Consider the following 23,995-nt stretch of genomic DNA (forward strand, 5'->3'; position numbering starts at 1 on the left):
ATCCCAGACACCACAACGATCAGGCGTTTCAGAGGATCCTGCTTCTGAATATGAAATGAAAGAATGTCCCCGAAGACCGGAAGGAAAGGGTGCGAGTTCAGTGTGGCTCCAGAGGACAATGCTTTAACAAGGAAAACCACACGGTCGCTACGTGTGGCAACCCCGGCACACAGCACCCGGGGAACGCACGCCCTCCATCTGCCCGCTGGACACGCGCTCATGGAGCCCTGTTGGGTGCCTGGCCCGGTTCTAGGCACGGGGATGCCCCCCAGGGAACAAAACTCTGTGCTCTCACAGAGGGGACATTAGGTCAGCTGGGGAGGGAGGCAGAAGATAAGTAAGACACAAACGAGGAAGGACGATGGGTGTAGGATGGGACGTAGGGTAGGAGCTGGGTCACAGGGCAGGGATCAGAGAAGCCACACCTGCAGCAGGTGGCGGGTGGGGGAGGGTGCCTGGGGCAGGGGGCGGCAGAGCGCCGAGCATTTAAGGGGGACCCAAGGGCGGGGCAGGAGTGGGAGGGGGCCTGGGGCACTGGAGGGGGTGTCGCAGACTAGTGTGCGAACCACGTTGGCTCTTAACAGGTGGCTCGGGTGGGGGACTTCCCTGGCAGTCCAGTGGTTAAGACCTCGCCTTCCAAGGCACGGGGTGCGGGTTCGATCCCCAGTCGGGGAGCTGAGATCCCACATGCTTCGCGGCCAAAAAAAAAACCAGAACATAAAATAGAAGCAATATTGTAACAAATTCAATAAAGACTTTAAAAGTGGTCGTCATCAAAAAGAAAAAAAAAAAGATGGCTCGGCTGGGAGACACCCCTCACCTCCTTCAGGACCTGTGTACAGATGGGGGCATCTGAGCCGCGAAACACATGTCAGGCACCAGCCACTAGTCTCCTAATAAAAAGAAATGCAGCCCTTCTTTTCTTTCAGCTCGGCATCCACGAGGCCCTCTCCCCGTTCGTTCTGTTACTACTGAGTAAGTGGGGGGCAGCCACACACCCCGCACACAGGACCAGAGGACGGGCTGAGACGTTCCGGCCGGCGTGCTACCCTGCGAGGACACACACGTTACAGGGCTGCTCCTGACGTGGCATTTTCCCCGAGGGCACGAAAGCTCCTGAGTTACAGGAAACGCTCAACATCTCTTTAACCAAAAACCCGCCACCGGCATTTTCTGTACTAGTCCAGGGAAAAGCAATGTAAGTCACACAAGACAGTGACAACCTTTTAAATGCCTGCTGTTGCACAGGAAGTGCCTGAGGCACTCAAATTCCTGGAAGTAGTAAACAAAAGGGACATCTTGAGGGAATAATTTATTGATTTTTCCCCCCTCTTTCTCTTCTCCTTACTCCCTATTTTTTCTTTTTTTCCTAGTCCCATGGAATAGGTTTAACCGATAGTTCTGAATTACTCCTAGAGAAACTATGATTCAGGACCCTTCTCCTGACAATGACCGGAGCCACCTCAAACAGATGTTCCAGAACATTCCCTGGCAGGGCCTGTTAGAGGGATTTCTTCAAACACTATCTCGTCCTGTCTTCTTACCTTACAGAATAAGAAATTTGACTTGGATTTCATAACACTTAAGGAAAAGAAGTCTGTTTTTTTTTTAAAGGTGTAAACATCTTTTAAGAAAACAGTAGAAAAAAAGTTAGAAACCCAGAATTTTCCAGTGCTTTGGTATAAACTAGAAAATACACGCCACAGAGCATGAATCCCGCTTCAGATTTATCCTGACCCCGTAATCCCCCAGGCCCTCCTTCCCCTGTGGGTGCCCACTCATTTCTGTCCCATCTCAGCTTCCTTCCAAGATACACTGTCATGTGTCAGAAGCTAGACCCTACACTTGAATGCTCTTCTGGCCTTATTTTTCATTCCTCTTGTGACTCTGCATCTTTTCACAGCTTGGGCTTCGCCCTCCAATCAAGATGATCTTCAAGTCTTTAAAACAGATGTTTAAGAGACATCACACCATCACCTGGTCCTCTGAGGAACATCCTCCAGCTCCCCGATGGTACCCGGGAGAGAACACGTCCCCCCACCTCTGGGTAAGGCCCCACACCCCACGTACCCTTCAGGAATTGTCTTAATTCTTCTCTATCTTCTCCATCCCATAATCTCCCATCTCGAGGCCACCAGCCCCGACCGGCTGGGAGGGAAACCTGAGATCCCCTCAGCCGTTGTCTCTGGCACCCCACGCAGCCTGTACAGCATCAGGACAAGCGTGGCTTCACAGAAAGCGAAACGAGCTAATGGTACCTATGGGTGGAACCTTCCAGAAGCCCACACTCACTCCACCTTCCTGCCACGGGGGCTTCCAGGGTGCTCTGGGAATCAGAGGTCTGGCTGATGACCACGAGGAGCCCTCAGGTGAGGACTGTCCCTAATTGATAACATTCCCGTCCTGCTCCTTTGGGACATGGCTTTGCTGAAGTCCAAACAGGTCTCACAAATGAATATGAGGGGACAGGGAACAAGCCCTCCAGCAGTGCTCCCAGGTGCTCGCTGGGTGCAAGCTCCCAGGTGTACCTTGCAGGTACATGGCCCTCAATCGACAGACGCTTATAAAACTAGAGGGAATAAAAGGGGGCCGGTTCCTCCACATCAGGGCTTCCCCAGAGCCTCTGTGGAGCCATCTCCAGGCCTCCCTGAGACACAGACCATCCACCATCCTGGTGGGAGGTGAAGAAGTGCCTTCCTTCAGCTGGGGCGGGAGACACAGAGGCTGCACTTATCTCCAAGGTCCGCAGCAGGGAGAGATATGCATCTGCAATCCCAGCAGGACCTCAGGAAAACTGGCCACATGTGGAAACATCAGGAACAAAAGCAACCACGCACTCGACACTGGTGTGCCCACGGATGCCCCCACTGCCTTACGGGATTTCCTCCCTTCGAGGCCTGGTAGCGTCAAGGTCAACAGCGGCCTGGAGCGAGTGATGCAGGGTTTGCACGGCCACGTGCAGGGACCCCAGACTCGCCACCCCTACTACCCAAAACACTGCTGTGTAGGAAAGACAACAAACTGATCAAAGTTACCTTTCTGGCCTGGATTGAAAACCTACCTGCCCTTTATCCCGGTGAGTCCACCGCAGAAAGGCATTCTGCATCCTGAACACAGATCCCCTGAACCCAGGCGGCTGGTAAGGAGCCGCCCATACAGACCCTGCTTTGGCTCAGAAATGCCCTCGGTAGGCCTGCAGGAAGAGGCGCTTACTGGAAATTAACTGCCTCGATGTCGATTTCAAGGCAGCTTGAAGCAAGGTCTTCTTTAGATGAGCTGCCCACTATAAAATATTACGTATTAAGAATTTTCAGGCCAACTCAAATATGCCAATTCTGCACATCCGAACAAGAACCAAGGGCTTTTTACTGGCGTGCCTTGTCTCCCAGTGACCACTAGAGGGCGCTTTGGGCATAAAAAACCTCTCAAGTCCCATGTTGGTCTAAATCCATCCACCTCTGCTCTGAAGGTTTCAGGTGTGAGACCGCTGGCCACGACATACATGCTATTAAAAAAAAAAAAAAGAGAGAGGGGGGGACTTCCCTGGTGGTGCAGTGGTTAAGAATCCGCCTGCCGATGCAGGGGACACGGGTTCGAGCCCTGGGCCGGGAAGATCCCACATGCCGTGGAGCAACTAAGCCTATGCATCATAACTACTGAGCCTGCACTCTAGAGCCCACGAGACACAACTACTGAGCCCGTGTGCCTAGAGCCTGTGCTCCACAACAAGAGAAGCCACCGCACCGCAACGAAGAGTAGCCCCAGCTCACTGCAACCAGAGAAAGCCCGCGCACAGCAACAAAGACCCGATGCAGCCAAAAAAAGGGGGGTGGGGTGGGGTGGCAATGAAGTTCTCTCCATGAAAACCCAACCCTCCCGTTTTACATCTAGCACCCTGAGCAGATGACTTTAGTTTATTCCACACTTTTTTCTCCCAACACACACACCCACTCCACGATTCAGGCTTATCCTGCCAAGGCAGCGGATTACCCCGCCAGAGCTCTCAGTTATATTAGATCTGGTGCCACGCACGCAGCTAATTGTTCTTGCTTGTTTGACGCAGCTGGTTTCTTATTTGGAAAAGTCTTACATCAGGGCATGCAAGGGCAGACCAGATGTGCTCATTCTAAAGGAATTAACAAAAACAGAACCTGCACCAAAAAATGAAAGGAAAATCCAGTGTTTCTTGACATGATTATATTTTTTAAGTTCCTCATTTTTCTGACAAAGCAGTTTTAAAGTTAACCTTCATCTGACTTTTAAAAACATTCCGTATGACCCCTTAGTTAAGTCCCCAGTGGCAGGTACCAGCACATCAATGAATCTATGATCAAGGGCATAGTAAGTGACGTCACTTTACTAAAAGACCAAGTTTTAAGTGTCCTAGAAAGAAACACAAAACCTACCCACATGGTAAGATTCTATGCTTTCTAAGGGATCTGCTAAAAATGAGATACAGCTCATAAGACATTAAGAAATAGAGCAGAATAAAACAAAACTCTGCATTATATCAGAAATCAGTATTAAAGGTACAAAGGCTAACATAAATAACCTTTTAGGGCGCTTATATATTATTTTGTAACAGAGAGAATTAAGATATCCTAATATAGAAATTAGAGCACTTGGGAGTGTAGGAGGGGTGTTTTGTTTTGAAGTTGCCAAGTGACTTCTCCACGGAATCAAATCAGGGAGTGTGACAGTGTCAGTTTCACGGATGCTCACTGTAAAAAGGGAGCCTTCAGTAGGAAATTACTGCTTCTTTAAACCGTTTCCAAACCCCTCCACTCTGAAAACACAGGCCAGGAATCACTTACTGCTCAACTGCTGGAGCCATAGAAGCACAACCTGCCCTCGGGCACCACTCACCCTGGGTTCCCACCAGGACCAGCGGAATCTCACTCGTGTTCCGGTAGTTGGCCATCCGGCTGTAGTAGTGGTAGACCGTCTGGAAACTTATCTCATCCTCCAAGCTGAAGACAAATATAACAGCGTCCACCCACATGGCAAACTGGGGAGAAAAGAAAGGCAGGTGAGCAGGAGATATTGAGTGAGGAGCTCACGAGAGAAAGGCAAAGGAGCAGCATGGGGTCACCTTCATGAACACAGGACGAAAGGCCGGCAGACACGCCTCCAGCCGGGCCACGTCCACGTCCGACATCTTATAGCGCATCGCTGGGGCGTCACGAACGCCCTTCTCATCCTCGCACACACGCCTGTGATGGCCCTCAGCCCCTTCCCACCCAGGCCACGTTGTCTCCAGAGTAAAACCTGACATCCTTCCCCAAGGGAGTGTCTACCCACTGGCCCGACTCGGCCAATGGAAGGCAAACCCCGCGCACAGCAGAGCCGACCTGGAGATAGGCACGGAGGGCGGCCTTGCAGCTTCCTGTTTCACCCCAAACTCCCCAAGAAGGCCGCCCAGGAAGCCGTGCTGGACCCCTGAGATGGGGCTCTTCCTCTGGGTGCCCACGGCTCAGAAATCCTCCACCTCCAGGGCCAACTACTCCCTCAACATGTGAGGCCTTCGTGTTGTAAAGATCAGCCGTCCCTGATTAATTCCAGCACCCTTCAAGGAAATCATGACTCACTGCCGAAGAAATTAACAAAAGCAATGCACAAAACTTAGGGGAAAACAATGAAAACCCCACAACGGCCGACTCCTGTCATTTTATTCTCATTTTTCTTGCATCCAGCTGAACTCACATCAGATCCTCTCTCTGGCAAATAACCACATCCTCAAGCACACGTTATCTCGTGGAACACCCATAACTGTCCTGTAAAGCTGGAGCCAAGAGAGGAGAGGGTCCTGGAAGCTCAGCAGCTTCCCAGGGCTCCCAGGGTCACAGAAGTGGCGCTGAGGAAGAGACTTAGCACCAGAGACCCTTCTCTTTGATGAAAGACCCAAGTGAAAATCAAAAAAAAAAAAAAAAAAAAAAAAAAAAATGCCCCACATGCTTTCTCTAAAAGAACCTGCAGCTCCCACATAAGTTCTGCTGGTCAAGGCATCAGCTCTAATGTTTGGTGAAATTTTCAGTGGGTTAAGCTCTGACTTCCACACATAAATGAAAAGCGTATTCAGTTACAAATGGAGATTTTATGCAACAAAACGTAAATACACCTGAAGTTCAAACGATAAATATGAAATTAAATGAGAAAGAGAACTTGGGGCCAGTAGCCTTGGGACTGGCTGATGCCTCCTGAGGGCCCAGGACTCAGGCTGACACGGCATCTCCTTCTCCCCTACTCTACCTTGAGATGTGTTTTCCTTTCTCTTCCCAAGAATCGGGGAGAAGTCAGCTTCCCCACGCCCAAGAGCACCTTATGAATGCTTGTGGTCCCTGGGACCAGCCCGCACCTCCCAAAACTGACAACCACCTGACCCTCCGTGCAGAGGAAATGCAAACCAGGCCACATCCTCTCAAGGGTGCATCCTGAGAGCCCCAGGGCCTAGTGAGCAGTGGGCACTCCACAGATGTCCCCCATCCACCCCAGCGGCTTCTCCACCAACTGCAAAAAAAAAAAACAACCCAAAAAACCAGTTAACTGGCAGAGTTTTCACACCACCTAATAGGACACCAGTATCCACAAAATCCTGCAACTTCACTCATGAAGCCGTCATTACCTTCGCAGACTATATGACATGATCTGCAACAGTGGAAACAAACATCATGCTCACATGTGCCTAGGAGTGGTGACTTGAAAACAGTTCTTTTCCTTGAAGGTCCGAGTACACTCGGCCTAGTTTTGAAAGGCTCCATTTGACATCCCCTCAAAGCAGAAATCTGCACTTTAACCAGGGTAAGCTTCTAGCCTAATGATGCTTCTGTGGGAAGTATGTGCTAGAATAAGGGACTGGTCCTCAGGGAAACGCACGGCCAGGGGCCAAGACAGAGACCTCCTGGGGGCCCTAGTTCTACCCCCGGCGGGGCGGGGGTGTGGGCCGGCCACCTCGGCCTGTGCCCTGATGCCGTGAGATCTCAGGGCGTCAGCGTCCTTGGTGACGGGAACGCTCAGAGCATCGTCCCCCAGGGTCATCTCGAGGATTAAGTGAGCTGCACCACTCGGGGAAGGTGGCGGGGCAGGGGGCTCAACCAGCGTTACCGATTCACAATATGTGTGCTTTCCAGACACGAGAAGAAACTTACAAGAGCTCCATTATTGCTCACAGGCCTTAAGTTTTTTTGTTTTATTCTTAAAAGCCAATTCTTTAATTAATCAGGGACTAAAAGGAAGGAAAATGATTCTGTGTCGAATGACATCACATGTCCTAAGCATCTGAGGCTACGGAAAAGATGTATTCCATAGGAATACGTGCTTCCTAGAGGAAAGATGCTTCTCAGAGGGTACATACCACTGGAGAGAAAAACCCCTGGGATTTTTAATGTCACCGTCTGGGGATGTGGGGAACACTGGGCCTGAGCTTTGTAATAAGAGAACCACCCCCCAAAAATACTTTCATTAAAAAGGCAACCCCAACAGCAATCATGGCTGATGAAAACTTCAGGGTGGGGCAGTGCTCCGAGCCCCTAATTCCTCGGGCTGGAGTTCCCTCTCCAGTGTGGGCATGGGGCTCCTTGCGAGACTGGTCTCACTGCGGTTAAACTCTGGCCCCGGGCAGCCTGCTCACTGCTCCACGGCTGGCGTCAGGGGAAGCGCCGTGTCTCTGCAGCCCTGGGCCCCCCAGCATCCCATCCCTGGCAGCATCCCGGGACAGCAGTGCCTCTGAAGCCACTACACCAGCTCCAACATGCGCTTCTGTACGCCTCTCAACTTTCTTCTTAGATTCTTTATGTCAGAGCTAAGGTGTGCTCTTTACATGTGAGATTGCCCCTGGTCACTCCAGAACATTTACGAGCTAGAAAAGCGGAAAATCACCCCAGGTGACACCCACACTTTACCTACGTCATTCTCCTATTACCACCTGCCTCGGAGGGAACCCTTGTGATAGCAGGACAGACGTCCCACGGGCGAAGGACCACTCAGAAAAAGTGACTGAACTTTCAGCACCATCATGAACCTTCTAGGACGGTGTCAGACATCACACCCTGTCCTGCGTAAGTATAAAGTAACAGACGTGCGCTGAACCCGAGCTCTCACAGCTCCGTAACCTACTTTTTTTCATGTTTAACATGTCTTCAGTGTTTCCTTACTCTCATCGACTATGCTGTTTCAGCAAAGCGAAAACAAATCTTTTCCACACTTTAACTAACGTCTTTGCTATCAGAACATACCTTATGGACTGCTTTGTTTCACAGTTTGACAGCATTTTTCTTTTAAATACTGGTATAGCTTACGATCAGTGGCATTTTAGACTCACTAGAACATGGTAAATCCACGCCATTTTTCTGTAGCGCTGCACACACCTCAGTGTATGGAGTTCTAGAACTTTAACAACCTCCATATTCAACATCGTTCGCTTAAATCACCAATAATCCTGTGTCGCACTTTCACCAAAGGGTAAGTTCAAGAAAGAACGCCAGAGAAAATTTGTAATATTAAGTTCACATTAATGGGTCTTGACTATTACTAGCCCTCGGTCCCTTCAAAGTGTTCAGCTAGTAAATTATAGAAGTACAGTAATAAACTGGAGAGTGAGTAAACCAAAGAAAAAGGTTTTCCACACTCATGCTGGTTTTTTTTTCCTCCACAACACCCATTTTTCAAGGAACTTTCAAAGAAATCACACTGTGCTGCATCCTGGTTTGCGGCGGAGAATGATCCAGGCTGAGAAGCCTGGTGGGCAGCCTGGCAGTAGTGCTCAGATTTCCAAATCCCATCCAACTTTCTAAATGACTGTACTGCTCTAGAGATCAAACACAGGATAAAAGGAGAAAAAAAGGGCTATAGACACTTCCAGATGTCAGTTTAGCTGAGTTGACAAATCAGTGCAGATTCTGCTCTTCCTTCCTTCTTAAAAAACGCAAAGTGGGGCTTCCCTGGTGGCGCAGTGGTTGGGAGTCCGCCTGCCGATGCAGGGGACACGGGTTCGTGCCCCGGTCCGGGAAGATCCCACGTGCCGCGGAGCGGCTGGGCCCGTGAGCCATGGCCGCTGAGCCTGCGCGTCCGGAGCCTGTGCTCTGCAACGGGAGAGGCCACAACGGTGAGAGGCCCGCGTACCACAAAAACAAATCAAAAACAAAAACGCAAAGTGAAAATCAGCCACACAGCCCAAACTTCCCTCCAGGTTTCTGTCTGAAGGAACAACGGAATTAGTCTCTCAGGGATGAGAAAAACCTCAGTACAGAAAGCATGTTCCTGGGGCCTCTCTCTCACCTTTTCTTGTATGCACCTGACCGACTTCTCAGAAGCACCTGTGGAGTCAGACCCTTCCCAAGGAGGCCCAGGTGAAAGCGGGTCACCAGTGTGCGCGCAGTACTCACCTGTGCCTCTGGAGGGCCCCCTTCATCCCTGATCAGCAGCAGGTAGCTCTGTCCGTCAACAACAATCTCTTTCTTGAATCTGCCACCTGCCACACACACACAAAAAATCTCGTTACGCGGGAAAGACAGAGCGAGGGAAGGGCAAACAGACGTGGGCTTCGCTTGTGGAAAAATACACCCTAGGCTGTGGCCCTGGGGGCAGCCCTGAGTGTTTAGTAGGAGTGGGCTGCGGCTCTGCCTCCAGGGACCCCTGGACTTTAAAAGAACTACTGAACTCAGATTCAAATATCCATCCTTAAGAACCCGTGTTCCTTTCTAGTTAGAATACACAGCCTCCATGCAATGCCAGGATCACTCGTGGCTCAGAAGCGTGGGATTTTAATGCAGGCTTTGTGTGTAAATTCAGGAATTCTCTCTCCCTGGGAACACGCTGATACCGAGTCCAGAAACAGAGAGCCCGGAAATTGTTCTCTCGTTGGGTTCACAAAACCGAAACGAATTGTATCTGCTGATCAGGGGCCTGGTCTCCAGCACGTTGACAAATTCAAGGGCTGAGAATCTGTATTCTCCTCAAGAGAAACCCAGTTCTTGGAGGGAAAACATAGAACAGCATGGGGATGGTGTTTCCGTGTTCACAGTTCACAGGTAAGGGAAGGGTGCTCAACTACCACACACGGGTTAGACACAAACTACTGGACGGCAGCTCCGCACAGGTGGAGACACAGCAGCGCAGCTGGCGGACGGAGAGCGTTAGAGACCACGCTGGGTTAGCGAGAGACCACCAGGGGCCCCGCCGGAACACGGGGGGTACGGGGGTGGCCACGTGAGGGCGGCAGGGGCTGACCCCGCCCACGCCCAGGTGCCTCAAACATCTCCCCTCAGCGCCCCGGTTCGGACTGCTAGGCCTCCCCTGGGCAGCGGGAAATACGTCCGCTTCTGGGTCCCTCTGCCACGCCCTCTGCCACCTCCAGAGACAAACGACCTGCCCACGCTCTGGGCTCTGAGCCTGCGGCAGTCACCCCTCACTGGGCTTCGGAACTCGTGGTCTCGAGGGGAACACGCCAGCACCGGCGCTCACTTCAGCTCCTCGGCACAGAGGCCTTCCAGAATCACCAGCTAACCCCGAATAACTGGAAGCCCGCGAACCTCGCTGGTGGAGCTTCCCCACCGGCCCCAGAGGCTGGGTGTCGGCCCCCTGCCCCCCGGAGTCACACCTGGCTCTCCGCCACAGCGGCCCCTCGACGACGCGGACCTTCCCTCCGAGAGTCCGGGGTTTGGGCCATCCCAGCGCCCGAGAAGCAGAAACTAGACTCCCCGTCCCAAACCACCCCACCTCACCTCACCGCACCCCTAAGAAGTGTCCGCAGGTGGGCCTCTGCCACGTGAGGCTGGGGCGGCCCGCGGGGAGGTCGCCTCCGCAAGCGAGCACGCATGCGCACACGGCCGCTCCCGCCCCGCATTCCCCCCCCACCCTCCGCCCCGGGCACCCCGTCACAAGCAAGATGCACGTGCTTAAAGAGCAAAACTTCAAAAACCGAAGAAACTTTCCAACTTTAAAATGGAGAAACTCTCATATTGATCCCCCTCACCGCCGACACCGAAAAAGGAGGGCAGACTCCGTGGAGAACGGACGGAGGGAAACACATCTGAGGGCCGGGGGCGGGGTATAGAGCGCACGCGCGCTGGACCAGACGGGCTGAGGCCCGCTCTGCACCTGCGCATCTGGCTGTAGGAGGATCCACAGTGATTCACGGTCCCTGTGCCCCGCAGCTCCCGCAAACGAGCCCTGACTCCCAGCATCTGAGCGCATGGAGGCCAGCCCTGGTCTGATGAACTCAGGTTCGACCTCCACGAGCCTTCACAGCTGCCCTGGGCACGCTGGTCTCACACGGCCAACTCCTCACTAGTCCGCGTGGTCTCCAGAGCAGGAGGGGGGAGCTCCCGCAGTACCAGCACCCCTCCGCTGCCAGCCGCCTGCCCCCATCTCCCTGGGGAGCAGGCACCCGGTGGGCGTCACCATGCAGCTCTCCCGGAATGACGCCCGCTGATGGCCCTGCTCCTCCCCTGGGTCTCTATGCCCTCGTGTGTCTTACAGGGTAAGGGCTTGTTAGATAAATTTCACATCTATTCGTTCATTCACTTTCTTTCACATATTTTTGTAGAGTCACGACCCCAAGTTATGTGTCCAGATAGCTGAACAACAATACTAAAGTTAAGAAAGGTTTTGAACAGAGTTCTCTCTGCTCCTCTGCTTTGTAACCTCAAGCAGAGGCCTCTGGATCTAATTTTCATCAGCTCTAAAAGGAGGGGTGATTCTCTCCTCCATCCTTAAGGCCCCTTCCAATTCTAAAATCACTTTTCATTTCCCCCCTAAGATATGTAATTAGTATGTCTCTTCAATATTTTACAATTGCAAATATTAGACACTTGCAATGGACTTCTGTGTTTTCTCTGGTGTTATACATCAGGAAACAAAAATGAAACACTCAAATGCATTTGCCATGAACCCAAAGGTTTGATTAGATAAAATTCAGCCAGGTGTTTAAGCACCCAGATTGTGAAAAAGTAAGACTATGATTAATAAAATTATATATAAAAAATAAACTCCTACTGCGGATAGATTGTCAGCAGGCTCAACGGGAACATAGACAACTGGGTACTGGAGAAACACAGCCCAGCAGGTAAATAAAATTCGACTTTAAAATCCGTTCTCTACAGTTCACTTTAGAGACACAAAGGGAAAAAACCTTGGGATGAAGGTGGGGGTGGTACCAAGCTGGTCTACACTCCCCAGGGGCCACCTCTCTCATTATCTGAAATTCAAACCCGCCATCCATCCCAGCCATTAGATCTTTCCCTACCGAAATGTTAGAGCACTACCAAACTCTACATCCAGCTTCATTTCTAACGCAGATGCAATTTAAATGCCTATTTTACAATCCTATTTCCAATTACAGTCATCCCTCAGACTCCACAGGAGACTAGTTCCAAAATCCCTTATACAAAATGGTGCAGTATTTTCATATAACCTACACACATCCTCCCGTATACTTTAAATCATCTCCAGATTACCTATAATATCTCGTACGGTATAAATACCGCGTAAATAGCTCTAAGTTCAACATAAATGTTACGTAACTGGCTGCCAGCATGAGACAAATTCAAGTTTTGCTTTTTGAAACTTCCTGTAATTTTTTTTGAGTGTTTCAGATCCGTGGCTGAACGAATCTGTGGATACAGAGGGCTAGCAGCTCTGTTGCACCGAGCTCTGTATTCCCAGCATTTAACGCACAGCCTGGCCTGCGGCCCATGCTATAAACTTGTTACACGAATAATCGTCAACCGTCTCTGACTGCCAAATACTATTACATGACATTAAAGTACCTGGGGGGTAGTTTTACTTTTGGAAAGTGTACCCAAATCTGACCCCTGTATTGGCTCGGCCCACCCGTGCATACGTGTGCAGTGCCCCCCCCACAGCTGCCCGCCCACCGAGTACACAGGGGTACAAGGGCTCTGTACCTGTGCTGACATCCCCATGAGAAGGGAAAATGGAGATCCCTCCCGCACTTAAGTCTGTTCCTTCCAGAGATGCCGTGAGGTCAGCAGAGGTAGAGAGCACCGCATTAAGTATGCAGCAAACAGGTAGAGATAAGTGAGCAGAACCAAGTTCATCTCTGGGCTTTGATGTTCGTAACTGAGTCTCGCTGGACAGAAGTGTTTGCATCTCGTTAGAGCACACAGAGGGGACATTCTTCTTGTCTGAACTCAAGCTCACATGCAATTTATTAAATTTCTGGTTCACCCAAAGTCTAGTTTTCAGAGTTTCCAGAAAACTGCCCTGGGAAACTTTGTTTGCCCTTCAGCTTGCCTTCTTAAGCAAGTCAAGGTCTTAATTTCTTCCAAAAATGAGTAAAAGATGGACCTGAATATACCTACCAAGAACAGGGATGCTGGGTGTGTTGTGAATAGCACACCAGGAAGAAAAGGTCAGTTGTTTTGTTTCTTTAATATCTTGAAAAAAAGACTCAAGGGGGCCCCTTATAATCCACTGGCAACCAATCAGTATCAAGGTTTCAAGGTTACTACTCTGAGTCCTGATCTCATGCTGGGGGAACCAGTTTTGAATCTGGGATGCTGGCATAGGTAAAAACAACTGGGTTCCCTCTACTCTTTAAGCTCAAGCTAGGTAGGATGGACCTACAATGGAGCCCTATTAAATATAAGGGCTGTCTACACTGAAGGAGGTATAACCATCTCACCTGGGTTGGCATTTCTGCTTTAAGGGGGAAAAAAAGAAAATCAAATTTTCCTATTCTCAAAAAAAAAAAAAAAAAAAAAAATCTTGTTGGGAGTAAACACTGCAACAGATGTTTGACATTTCTGTCTTTTTGGCTAATTGGACTAAAATTTATTATCATATCATTAACAGCTCTCCAGGCAACAGCAAGCCTTTTAATACTTTACAAAGCACTTCTCTTCCCACATCATGTCCGTTGTTCCTCACAGCATCTTGTGATGCAAATATCACCATCAACCTCCACATCTAACTTGGCTGGAAAAGAAGTTCAGACACTGACCAAACCCCCACAGCCAGCAGGCATGAGACCCAAACCTGGAAGTGCTGACTGATTCTCACCTCTGCCCTCTTCCCTGTGGATTTCTGCTCAGACAGTTCACGGCACACATTGTCCACAGACGAGCTTGGAATCTTTCGTGTAATTTCCTAGCACCCACAGGGCAACACCGAGAATGCAGGGCAGTGGGGCTGAGGATGTCTTTTCCTCGCTCCACTCACAGCTCCGGAAGGGAACTGCCTTCAGCCCCAAATGGTAATCATCCCTGTGCTTAGGAAACTAAAAAGAAATAGACCTGCCTATCACTTTGTGTCACAGGAAAGAAACTTTTGTATTCTATTACAAGTTAATCATTAAAGGGATGTTGCCTATAAGCTTAAATGATACATAATGGCCCATCTCTGGGAACCCTGCCTCCCAGGTGATGAGCATTAAGCTAAAATACTTTTGTTTAGTTCACAGGAAACATCCTGACCAGGCCCACCTGTGAATGACCGCAGGAAGGAAGAAATGAACACACCCCCTCCGGAAGCTGATGGGAACCAGTAAGTGTCTGACTTTACTCCCTCCCCTTCTAGGATAAAAGGAGCCTGAATTCTAACTCAGGCAGGATGGTTCTTTGGGACACGAGTCCAGCATCTTCTCGGTTTGCGGGCTTTCTGAATAAAGTCGCTCTTCCTTGCCCCAGCAACTCATCTCTCGATTATTGGCCTGTTGTGTGGTGAGCCGTACGAGCTTGGACTCAGTAACATGTTTCATTTTTTTTTCCCGCTGATTTCCATCTTTACTTTTCCACGCATAAGTAAAGGATGAATATCATTCTTGAGTTTAAAAGTGCATTTGTGGAGCACGCTATTTCCCTTTTCCATAAGAAAGAGGAGGGGGGGCATTATTCCAGCATCCGATCAGACAAAGTCAAGCCGCTAAGACCCTCCCCATAGCTGCAAGCTGGCCTCACATCTTGTCACCCTTAGGAGGCCCCCAGCTCAGGAGCACCTGATTTTCCCGGAGGAACGGTTTAGAGATTCTTGTCATTTGTAACATTTGCCTAAAATTTTCTTCTTACTTAGCCCCAGAACAAATATCTGTAAATGTTGTTGTTCCCTAATTATTTAGGACTGGCGGGATGAGAGGACTACACTGGAGACAACTATGAATATTTTCATTTCTCCCCGGGAGAATATGAAAAGTCTGATCATAAATGTGCCAGAAAGGCTTTAAAATTAATTTTGCTCTTTTAACTCTGATCAAAATACTGAAGTCAGGTACCTATTACTGAGGTTTTGGAGAAGTTTCATATCATGACATTTAAAAGGGATTTTGGATCCCATTATTATTTTTACACTGGGGAAGAAAAGTTTTACTGGTTACACGTCCGTTTACAAAATTAAACCAAATCAGACTTCATTTCCCCTGCCAAGTTTTAAAAAACTTACACTGTTTAAAAAAGGGGAGGGCAGGGCTTCCCTGGTGGCGCAGTGGTTGAGAGTCCGCCTGCCGATGCAGGGGACACGGGTTCGGGCCCCGGTCTGGGAAGATCCCACATGCCGCGGAGCGGCTGGGCCCGTGAGCTATGGCCGCCGAGCCTGCGCGTCCGGAGCCTTTGCTCCGCAATGGGAGAGGCCACAGCAGTGAGAGGTCCGCATACCGCAAAAAAAAAAAAGAAAAAAAAGGGAGGGCAGGGACTACTATAAAAATGTACTAACACTAAGGATCTAATTAATGCGTGGTGACTGGTAAGTTCACGGGTGAAATGCTCACGCTTATGACTTCAGGTGAAATGGGGTTTAACACACAGGCCACGGTCTTTAACAACTTCTTTTCACCCAGACCTGAGTAAAATGAAGAAGGAAGACGGAGACAGAAGTCAAAGTTCCAGGGTAAGACGAAAGATTTGAACGTTGCTATAACCAAATTTCCTTTCTTCCATATCTAATAAAATGAGGGGGGAAAGTAAAAGCCAGATAAAAAGTTCACCATCCACCAAGAAAAGAATCCAAGCTTTACAGAACCAGCCTCGAAAACACTGACCTTCAGAATGAACAGGAGGACTCCAGCCCTGGGTGCAGAGTGGCTGCAGATCCCCCAGAGAGGGGGTGCTCAGGAAGGGGCAGCATGGCCTTTGTGCCCTGTCCCCTGACGGTTAGGAGGTTCCCAAACGAGCAGCCGCCAGGGCTCTCTGCAGGCCAAGTGCCTGCGATACCCAGACTGCAAGGAGGGGCCCCCGCAGGGAGTGACGTATAACACAACCCCCGCCCAGCCCGCGCGGAGGCAGGGGACCTGGCGCAGGGCATCCAGCAAATTACTACGGACTGCAAGCGCCCTGTGTGTCAGGGCAGCTCACCTCTGTCTGGAGGAGATGCCCTCAGAGGACAAAGGGACTCATGATACACTGCGATTCTCAGGGAAAGTAACATCCAGCCTCAGCCTTCCGTGCTTCCCTGCAGGGGCCGGGGGTGTGACGGAGGTCTGGGAAATGGGAACTCGGGCAGACTGCGCCATCCCTCTGGGCCAGGGATGTCTCCTCTAGCCTGTGTCCTGCCCCAGGAGACCAGATGGCAGGGGGCTCCCCACGTCCCGTACCTGACCCAGGACGAGTGGCCAGCCTATGTGAACGGCCTGGGCAGTGCGTGTATCCCTGCACTTGACTACAGTCGAGACAGCGCCAATCTCAGCAAAGGGGAGGAAAAAGCTAAAGAGATGGTGAGACTATCATGCAAAGATAGGGCAAGGGGAAAAAGACACGGAGGGATTGCGGGAGTTCCCTGGTGGCCTACTGATTAGGACTCCGGGCTTTCACTGCCACGGCCCGGGGTTCAATCCCCGGTCGGAGAAATGAAATCCTGAAAGCCGTGCAGCGCAGCCAAAATAAAAGGGGAGGCGGGTTGCAAGGGAGCCCGCAAAACCCAAAGAGCCAATGGAGGAGGAAGCAAAACTCAAAAAGCAGAAGGAAATCCCTTCTGATCACTTCCCTCCCTAATGCCACTTATGAACAGACACTGAACAAGACAAGAACTCCAGGGAGAAGAAACCGAAACAATGAGGGAAGAAATGGGAACCTCTAGAACTGAGGACCAAACCAACATTTTGGAACGGACGAATACAATGTGAAAAAGTAAGGGAGAGAAGAAACACCGCTCAAAGCTGAAATTCTGACATGGAGGAATGGCTTGAAATAAACTCGGTCAAGATGAAAAAGACAGAAGTTAACTGACAGGAAGACAAATGAAACTAACAAAAGGATAAACGGCACCTCTGACAACAACTCCCCAAGGAAAGAGCTCAAAGACTATTCAGAGATAAAATACAGAGGCATTTTCTTGAAATGCAAGAAGATAGGAACCTGCAGATCAAAACAGCCCATGATCTTCCAAGAGAAAAAGACAGACTCTCAACGTCACTTTAAGGATGGAGCAAAACCAAGGCCCTGGTGAAAAGCTGCCACGCCAGCCAAGACGGGGCTCTCATCCCACAGCAGGGCCCAAGGTGCAGCCCCAGGAGCACACTCCAGGGCCACTTCAGGGGGCTGGAAAATGGCCAACGGAATAAGCATTTTTTACATACGTACAACTGGTGTTGAAACGGCTGTCACACGGCAGGTATGTTACACACTAACCCAGAGACCAAGATGGCGGCTCTTGCTGCATCAGGTAACCCGGGCAGAGGCAGAACCCACCTGCTGGGATACGGGGAAAGTCGCGGCCTCGCCCTGGCCTTTTAAAAATCTCATCCTGCATTTGTTTGCGCCTGAAAATCATGAAGATTGCACAAGCAAGCAACCTGCTTGGGGACATGTCCCACCTTCCGTGAGGGACAAGCCGGGCACACGTGCGGTGACAGTTTTTTGTGTGATGCAAGTAATTTAAGCAACAACAAGGAGATAGTTAACCAGCTGGCTCTTGGCGATGTCACAGTGCACTCAGTGCTGACCGTGGTCTGGGGGGCGGGGCTCCTACCTGAATACTTCTATGGAATGAGAGTCACTGCCTTCATTGATTCAACCTGGAATTTCAAGAGTGCTACTATTCCTACTACTTCAACACTTCTGGATGTATTCCTACTACTTCAACACTTCTGGATGTATTTAATGGAAGAGTACCTTGAAATGGCGAATAAGGTGAATATACATTTATACATATATATATATATTTAAGTGTCACCTGTGTAGCTCAGGTTTTCTTGACATCAAGTAAATAAAATCAAAAATTAACTGGATGAAAAGGCAGATATAAAACTGAAACAGGAGCCCCTTAAGCCCTATTCTGTGTTCATAAAACAGCTTTATTGCTGTCTCTGATAAGCAATGAGTCAGAAACTTATAAACTAGAACTTGTACAAGTTTTATTAACAGAACACCATGATGTATCAGAGATCTACTTAAAACATTTTGTAAAAGCGGTATTGCTGCTCAAAAAAGCAGATGGAAAATTAATGTTTGGGGAAGTGGTTTGTTGCCCAAGAGTTAAATGCAATTTCTTTACATCTTTACTTCCAAGAACTTTGAGAAAAAGGTAAATTAGCAGCTTAACACATGAAACCCATTAAGAGTTCTCTCTTCCAAGTGCTATCTTTTCACGACTAAAATAAACACAGAAACCCTGGGAAGGTGCAGGCTGGCTGGCCTGGACCAATCTCCTATCATCAACGTCCAGGGACAGGCCCAATTCCACTTTCGTAAGTTTTATTAGCTTTTCCCCTGCAAAAAAACACTGAAATGGCTGTAAGATAGGATTACCCCAACAAAATGTTCTCTGTAATCACAGCGGCAGAACCTCAGGTACTGCAAAGAATAAAACATGCCCTGCGATACCAGCAGCCCCAGAAGAGGCCGGCAGGTCCTGGAGGCAAAGCATCCTTCTTCTTGTGAAGATGTCCACGGGCCCTGTGGTGGACACGGGACGCTCTCCGGAAAGGGAAGCCTGGACTTTGCTGTCCTCAGCTCACACTCCAGGTGTGATGCTGGCGCCTGGGCCCGCAGCCTGTTCCCTTGGGCTCAGAGCCCCAGGCCCATTCAGGCTGCCCTGGCTCCACACACTCAGACTTCCCTGCAAAGCTGTCTTTGGAAGTTAGGACCCACCCCCAAAGTTCACATACTGTCCTCCACTGAACTCAGTACTTTCCCCAATAACTCAGCAGCTGTTCCAAGGGACAGGCAGCCTGCAGGGGCCGGCACGGCCCAGCACGCAGGAGACCTGGTGACCTGAGGTCCCGCTGAGGCCCCTGAACGTGGGTGCTGAGCCGTCAGGCGGGCTGTGGCCATTTCAGGACAGCAGAGTGTGTGTATCCAGGCAGGGGGAGCGCAGTGCAGAGGAACGGGCTCGAAGCCGCCCGCCAAGGGTCTGCCTCTGAGCTGGGCGACCCTGTGCGGCTTCAGTAGCGGCCGGTGCCTCAGCTCCCTTGAGTGAAAACTCAACGGACACCACCACCTGCCTCTGCAGCCACAGCGAAGGTGAGCGGGAGCTGATCTGTGTCAGCCGTCAGGCTCCCGGAACACTACCTGTGTCCCCTGAACACCAACCAAGCTCTGCTGTGTTACACTGGCGACTCTGTCTGGGGACTTGCACACTGAGGGAGAGTCTCAAAGTGAAAGTCAACGACAAGGAAGAACCAAGACCACAGTAAGCAGAGAATGAAAGAAATTCCCTCAGTTCGCTCAAATTCCCATACGAAAACCAGGATTCCCCTTAACACTCTGTCACATTTCCAGGTACTCTGGGAGATCCAGGGTAGTAATCATTTTTCCCAAGTCTGAAGAGCTCACAAGATACCAAGTTCTGGACGGTGCTACTCACACTGCCCCAGGGAGAAGATTTTGTGAGTCCGAGTAACCATCTCAATATTTATCCACGTGTACGGCGTGTCTCTAATCTCAGACGGGGACTTCCATGCAAGCAAGCAATAGAGGAACACAGGGGAATGGACCTGATTGACACTCCACCTGTGACACAGTTTGGCTCTTAGTGGTATTTGGCAAGGGTTCTCCCCCTGTGTTCGCCGCTCCCCATTTCTCTGTTAGCTCCCTACACTGGGGCAATAAAACCTTGGTCTTCAGAAGCACCACTCAGCAAGCCTTTAGCAAAGCCCGTTGTGGGCCAATAAGAAGCACAGTGCTGGTGAACAGAGTGAACAGGACAGAATCTCTGACTGTCAAGGGCAGCGGGAGGACACGGGAACTGACCAGGAGAGCCAGCTGGGTGGGGTATGGGAGGGGACCGGGCACCAGGAACAGACACAGCCTGTGCCCCCTGGAACCCGCTGGGAACCCACCGAGCGGACGGGATGGGGGGGGCATGGTTTTCAGCCAGCCCCCTGAAGGAGGAAACAGCCACGTAATGATGGGCCCCTCCCTATAAAATCTAATACACGGGCACACCTCGGAGCTCCTGTGGCTTCAGTTCCAGACCACCGCAATAAAGCGGGTATCACTATAAAACGAGTCACGGGAACGCTGGGGGTCCCCAGTGCATGTAAGTTACGTTTATACTATACTGTACTAGTCTATTAAGCAGCATTATGTCTAAAAAACAACATACATACCTTAATTTCAAAATACTGCTAAAAAATGCTGACCATCATCTGAGCCTTTATCAAGTCATGACCTTTCTGCTGGTAGAGAGTCTGAAATATTTCAAGAATTATCCAAATGTAACACAGAGACGTGAAGTGAGCAAGGGCTGTTGGGAAAAATGGCGCCGACAGACTCACTCGATACGGGGCTGCCACAAACCTGCCATTTGTTTAAAAAATAACAAAACTGCAATATCTGGGAAGTGCCAATATGCCTGTGTGACCAAAGAAGGAAGCTGTTTGTTGGAAATGTTCCGATACCCACTGTGGTGGCTGTACGTGAACATTCCAGCATCTACTCCAGTCTCTGAAATAGTTCGGTGGTGAGGGGAATATTAGTCGTGCACATCCTTGTTTCCCTGGGGGGAAATGTACTTAAGGTTATTTGTTTGTTTTATTTTTAGTATTCTGCACATTTATTTTAAGCATAAAAAGGGATAAATTACAAAAAGTACTGCAGATTCAGGAGAAAAGAGCCCAGCTGCTCACCTGGTGCCTTTAAATGAGGCCAAATCCCGCCAGCCGTGGCCTGGGACGAGTCCAGGGGCAGCAGCCTCAGAAAAGTGGGTGAGGAGGTGAGCTGGCCAGCGCCCAACAGCACCTTGGTGGGTTGCTCAGCTACCAGCACACGGGCAGATGGTCTCTTAGTCCCTCAGATTTTACTGCTCTCAACTAGTGTTTCCCACGTGAAAATAACTTGTCATTAAAAAAAACTGTCGTGTCAACTTTGTTTTTGAAAATGCAATTGTTGAATTGGACATGTAGAAGTACTGGCTTTAGAACTGTCTGTTCACACACATTTCTCTGAATATAAATCAGGTGCTTGTTTCAAGAAACTAAAACAGGATGGTGGTTGTGAGATTAGACCCTATGGAGAAACCCAGAAATCCTCTGCATTTTAATACCTGATGTGTTGACACTGCAGAGCAGGGTCACAAGCCATCACGGCGAAGGGCCACCAGACAGTGGCCTTGCGGGCAGTAGCCTTGCTTCGGGGTCGGGGGCGGGGTCGTTTTTGTTTATTTATTTTTACAGATCTTTAAAAATGCAACAATCCTTCTCAGCTCAGGAGCAGCAACAGTACAGGGAGGGGGTGACGGCTGTGGGAGAGCCGTCTCCCCTTTGATATTTCTTCTGGGAACATGTCACTTTTTTTTTTTTAATTTATTTTATTTTTGGCTGCGTTGGGTCTTCGTTGCTTTCTCTAGTTATGGCGAGCGTGGGGCTACTCTTTGTCGCGGTGCGTGGGCTTCTCATTGCGGTGCTTCTCTTGTTGTGGAGCACGGGCTCTAGGCACGTGGGCTTCAGTACTTGTGGCTCGTGGGCTCTGAGCGCAGGCTCGGTAGTTGTGGCGCACGGGCTTAGTTGCTCCGTGGCATGTGGGATCTTCCTGGACCAGGGCTCGAACCCGTGTCCCCTGCATTGGCAGGAGGATTCTCAACCACTGCGCCACCAGGGAAGTTGGGGACACATCACTTATTGTCTGGACTGTCCTCTTCCATTTCCGGGGGCGGGGGGAGAGGTGGAAGCTCACTCTCTGTAACTGTCTCATTCCCATGGAAACACTGTCAGGACTTTAACAGCAGGATTCCAGGGGGCTCTGTCTCCAGGTCACTGTGCCCATCCTAGAGGGTGATCTGGTCTCTGAGAAGGCCAGCACCCTGTGAGCTGGACACCACCAAGACCTGGAGCAAAGCCCACCACCCAGGGCTGGCAGGAGACAGACTGCCCTGGGGTGGGGTGTGAGTGTGAGTGTGTGTGAGTGTGAGTGTGAGAGTGTGTGTGTGTGTGTGTGTGTGTGTGTGTGTGTGTCTCCCTCTCAGGCAGATTCGGAACCTGCCCAGCCCAGGAAGCCCCTGCATCTGCATCTTGGAACACACTTAGCTTGCACCTGTACTGCCAGGCTCCTGCCCAAACCGGAAGGTGGGCCAGGGCACATCCTACAGCCAGTACTTCGTGGGACTAATAAGCTGCCGCCCCTCCTGATGGGGCAGCAGTGGGTCCAGTGGTAAATGGTCCCTGCGGCTCATTCCCACCATGCTGTGTTAGCTCCAAGGTCCAGAGGTTGTCTGAAGACTCCTCCCAACTGCCCTGCTGTGTCCCTCGCCAAAGCCAGCGCCCGTGTAATGACTGCTGGGAGCCCAGGGGTCCGGCCCCCAACTCCCTTCAGAATCCTTCTACGCACGAGGGCAATGGGAGATGCACATGCTGGCAGCCCGGTCCACCTGGAGATCACGCGGTCACACCCCGTGTAACTGACAGTCCCTGCACACAACCTCCCTCTTGGTTCAGCCTCACCCGCTCCCCTCCGCTGCATGGAAGGAGTCGAGGACACACTGCCACCTGGTTTCTGTCACCAAGCCCCACCCCCTCCACACTTTCAACATGCTTGTCCCACCCAAGTGGCCCTCAAAGAACAATGCTGCTCTCTTCTTTCGTTTGTGGTGTTGCCATTTTGTAAAAGAAGCAAAACGGTAAGAAATGGGGCTCAGAAAAGGATGGCGTGCGGGCCACACATGGTGCCCCTTGGGCCACATGGACGGAACCGAGCAGCTTCCAGACGCAAGTCAGGGGGACCATCTGCTACATTCAGAACTCTTCCCGAGCCAAGATCCTGCCTCACGATCCCTCCCAACACAGGATATCCAGGAAGCCACTACGACGGGTAGAAGACTACGCTGCGAGTCGCACGTGGTTTCCACTTATGGCCTGGGTCAATCATCAAAGAACTGATTCGGTCAAACCATTTCAGTCATGTCGAACTGTCACCTTTTGTAGATAATGGGCAGCCGTACGTGGCGTGCACGCAGGTGAGCGCGCACGCACGTACATGGGGGCCTGTCCCGGCCCCTCAGGTCTTATGCCCACAATGCCCCAGCTCTCAGGGGGCACCTTGGGGGTCCCTGAGTCCTGCATGAGGAGGTGACGTGGAGGGGAGAGTCTGCAGGCACCTTCATCACACTACACACCCTCCTCGTGTAATTCTTTTTTTCGGCACTTGGCCTATTTTGCTACTAGTATTTTCCCTTCTGCTGCCTTATCTCCACGTCCTGGCCCTGGGAGTTGACCATGGCCCCAGTGAAAGTCTGCCCTTAGAGTTCGAACATCCAGCAGGCGTGATCTCCCAGCATCATCCTACAGGCGGTGCGTCTTCTTCACGCGGCAATCCCGTCTCGCACCAGCCGTGGCCGGAAGGTGGGCTCCACGCTGGCACATCCATCCCCGTCCCCGTCTGGAACGTACGCCTGGCCCCCTGGCCCACTGCCCCGCATCTGACGGTGCTGCCTGCCCCCCTTTCTTTCTCCTCTGCCCGCCCCGAGGCTGGCCTCAGCCGGCATTTCTTCCTTTCTGTACAAACTTGCACAGAGAACCTCTCAACCTGTGGTCAGACTGCCTCGGTCAAGGACTGGTTATGAGTCTCAGATCTTGCCCTTCCCTGGGACCAATAAAATGGGGTGGGAGGGTGGGAGA

At 50.7% G+C, this 23,995-nt stretch overlaps 1 protein-coding gene across 7 annotated transcripts in view; it reads right to left on the reverse strand.

The window, feature by feature from the left end:
- The window catches only part of AGAP1 (ArfGAP with GTPase domain, ankyrin repeat and PH domain 1), a 557,152-nt gene that overhangs the window by 332,867 nt on the left and 200,290 nt on the right, over window positions 1–23,995 (reverse strand). For all 7 annotated transcript variants that reach the window (XM_060015879.1, XM_060015878.1, XM_060015876.1 and 4 more), the window contains 2 exons: window positions 9,381–9,466; window positions 4,867–5,008 (listed from right to left, as the gene is read on the reverse strand). In XM_060015879.1, the coding sequence (XP_059871862.1) occupies window positions 4,867–5,008; window positions 9,381–9,466 (228 nt within the window). The remainder of the gene's footprint in view (window positions 1–4,866; window positions 5,009–9,380; window positions 9,467–23,995) is intronic.

The sequence above is a fragment of the Delphinus delphis genome, chromosome 7 (assembly GCF_949987515.2).
Source record: "Delphinus delphis chromosome 7, mDelDel1.2, whole genome shotgun sequence".
NCBI lineage: Eukaryota > Metazoa > Chordata > Mammalia > Artiodactyla > Delphinidae > Delphinus > Delphinus delphis.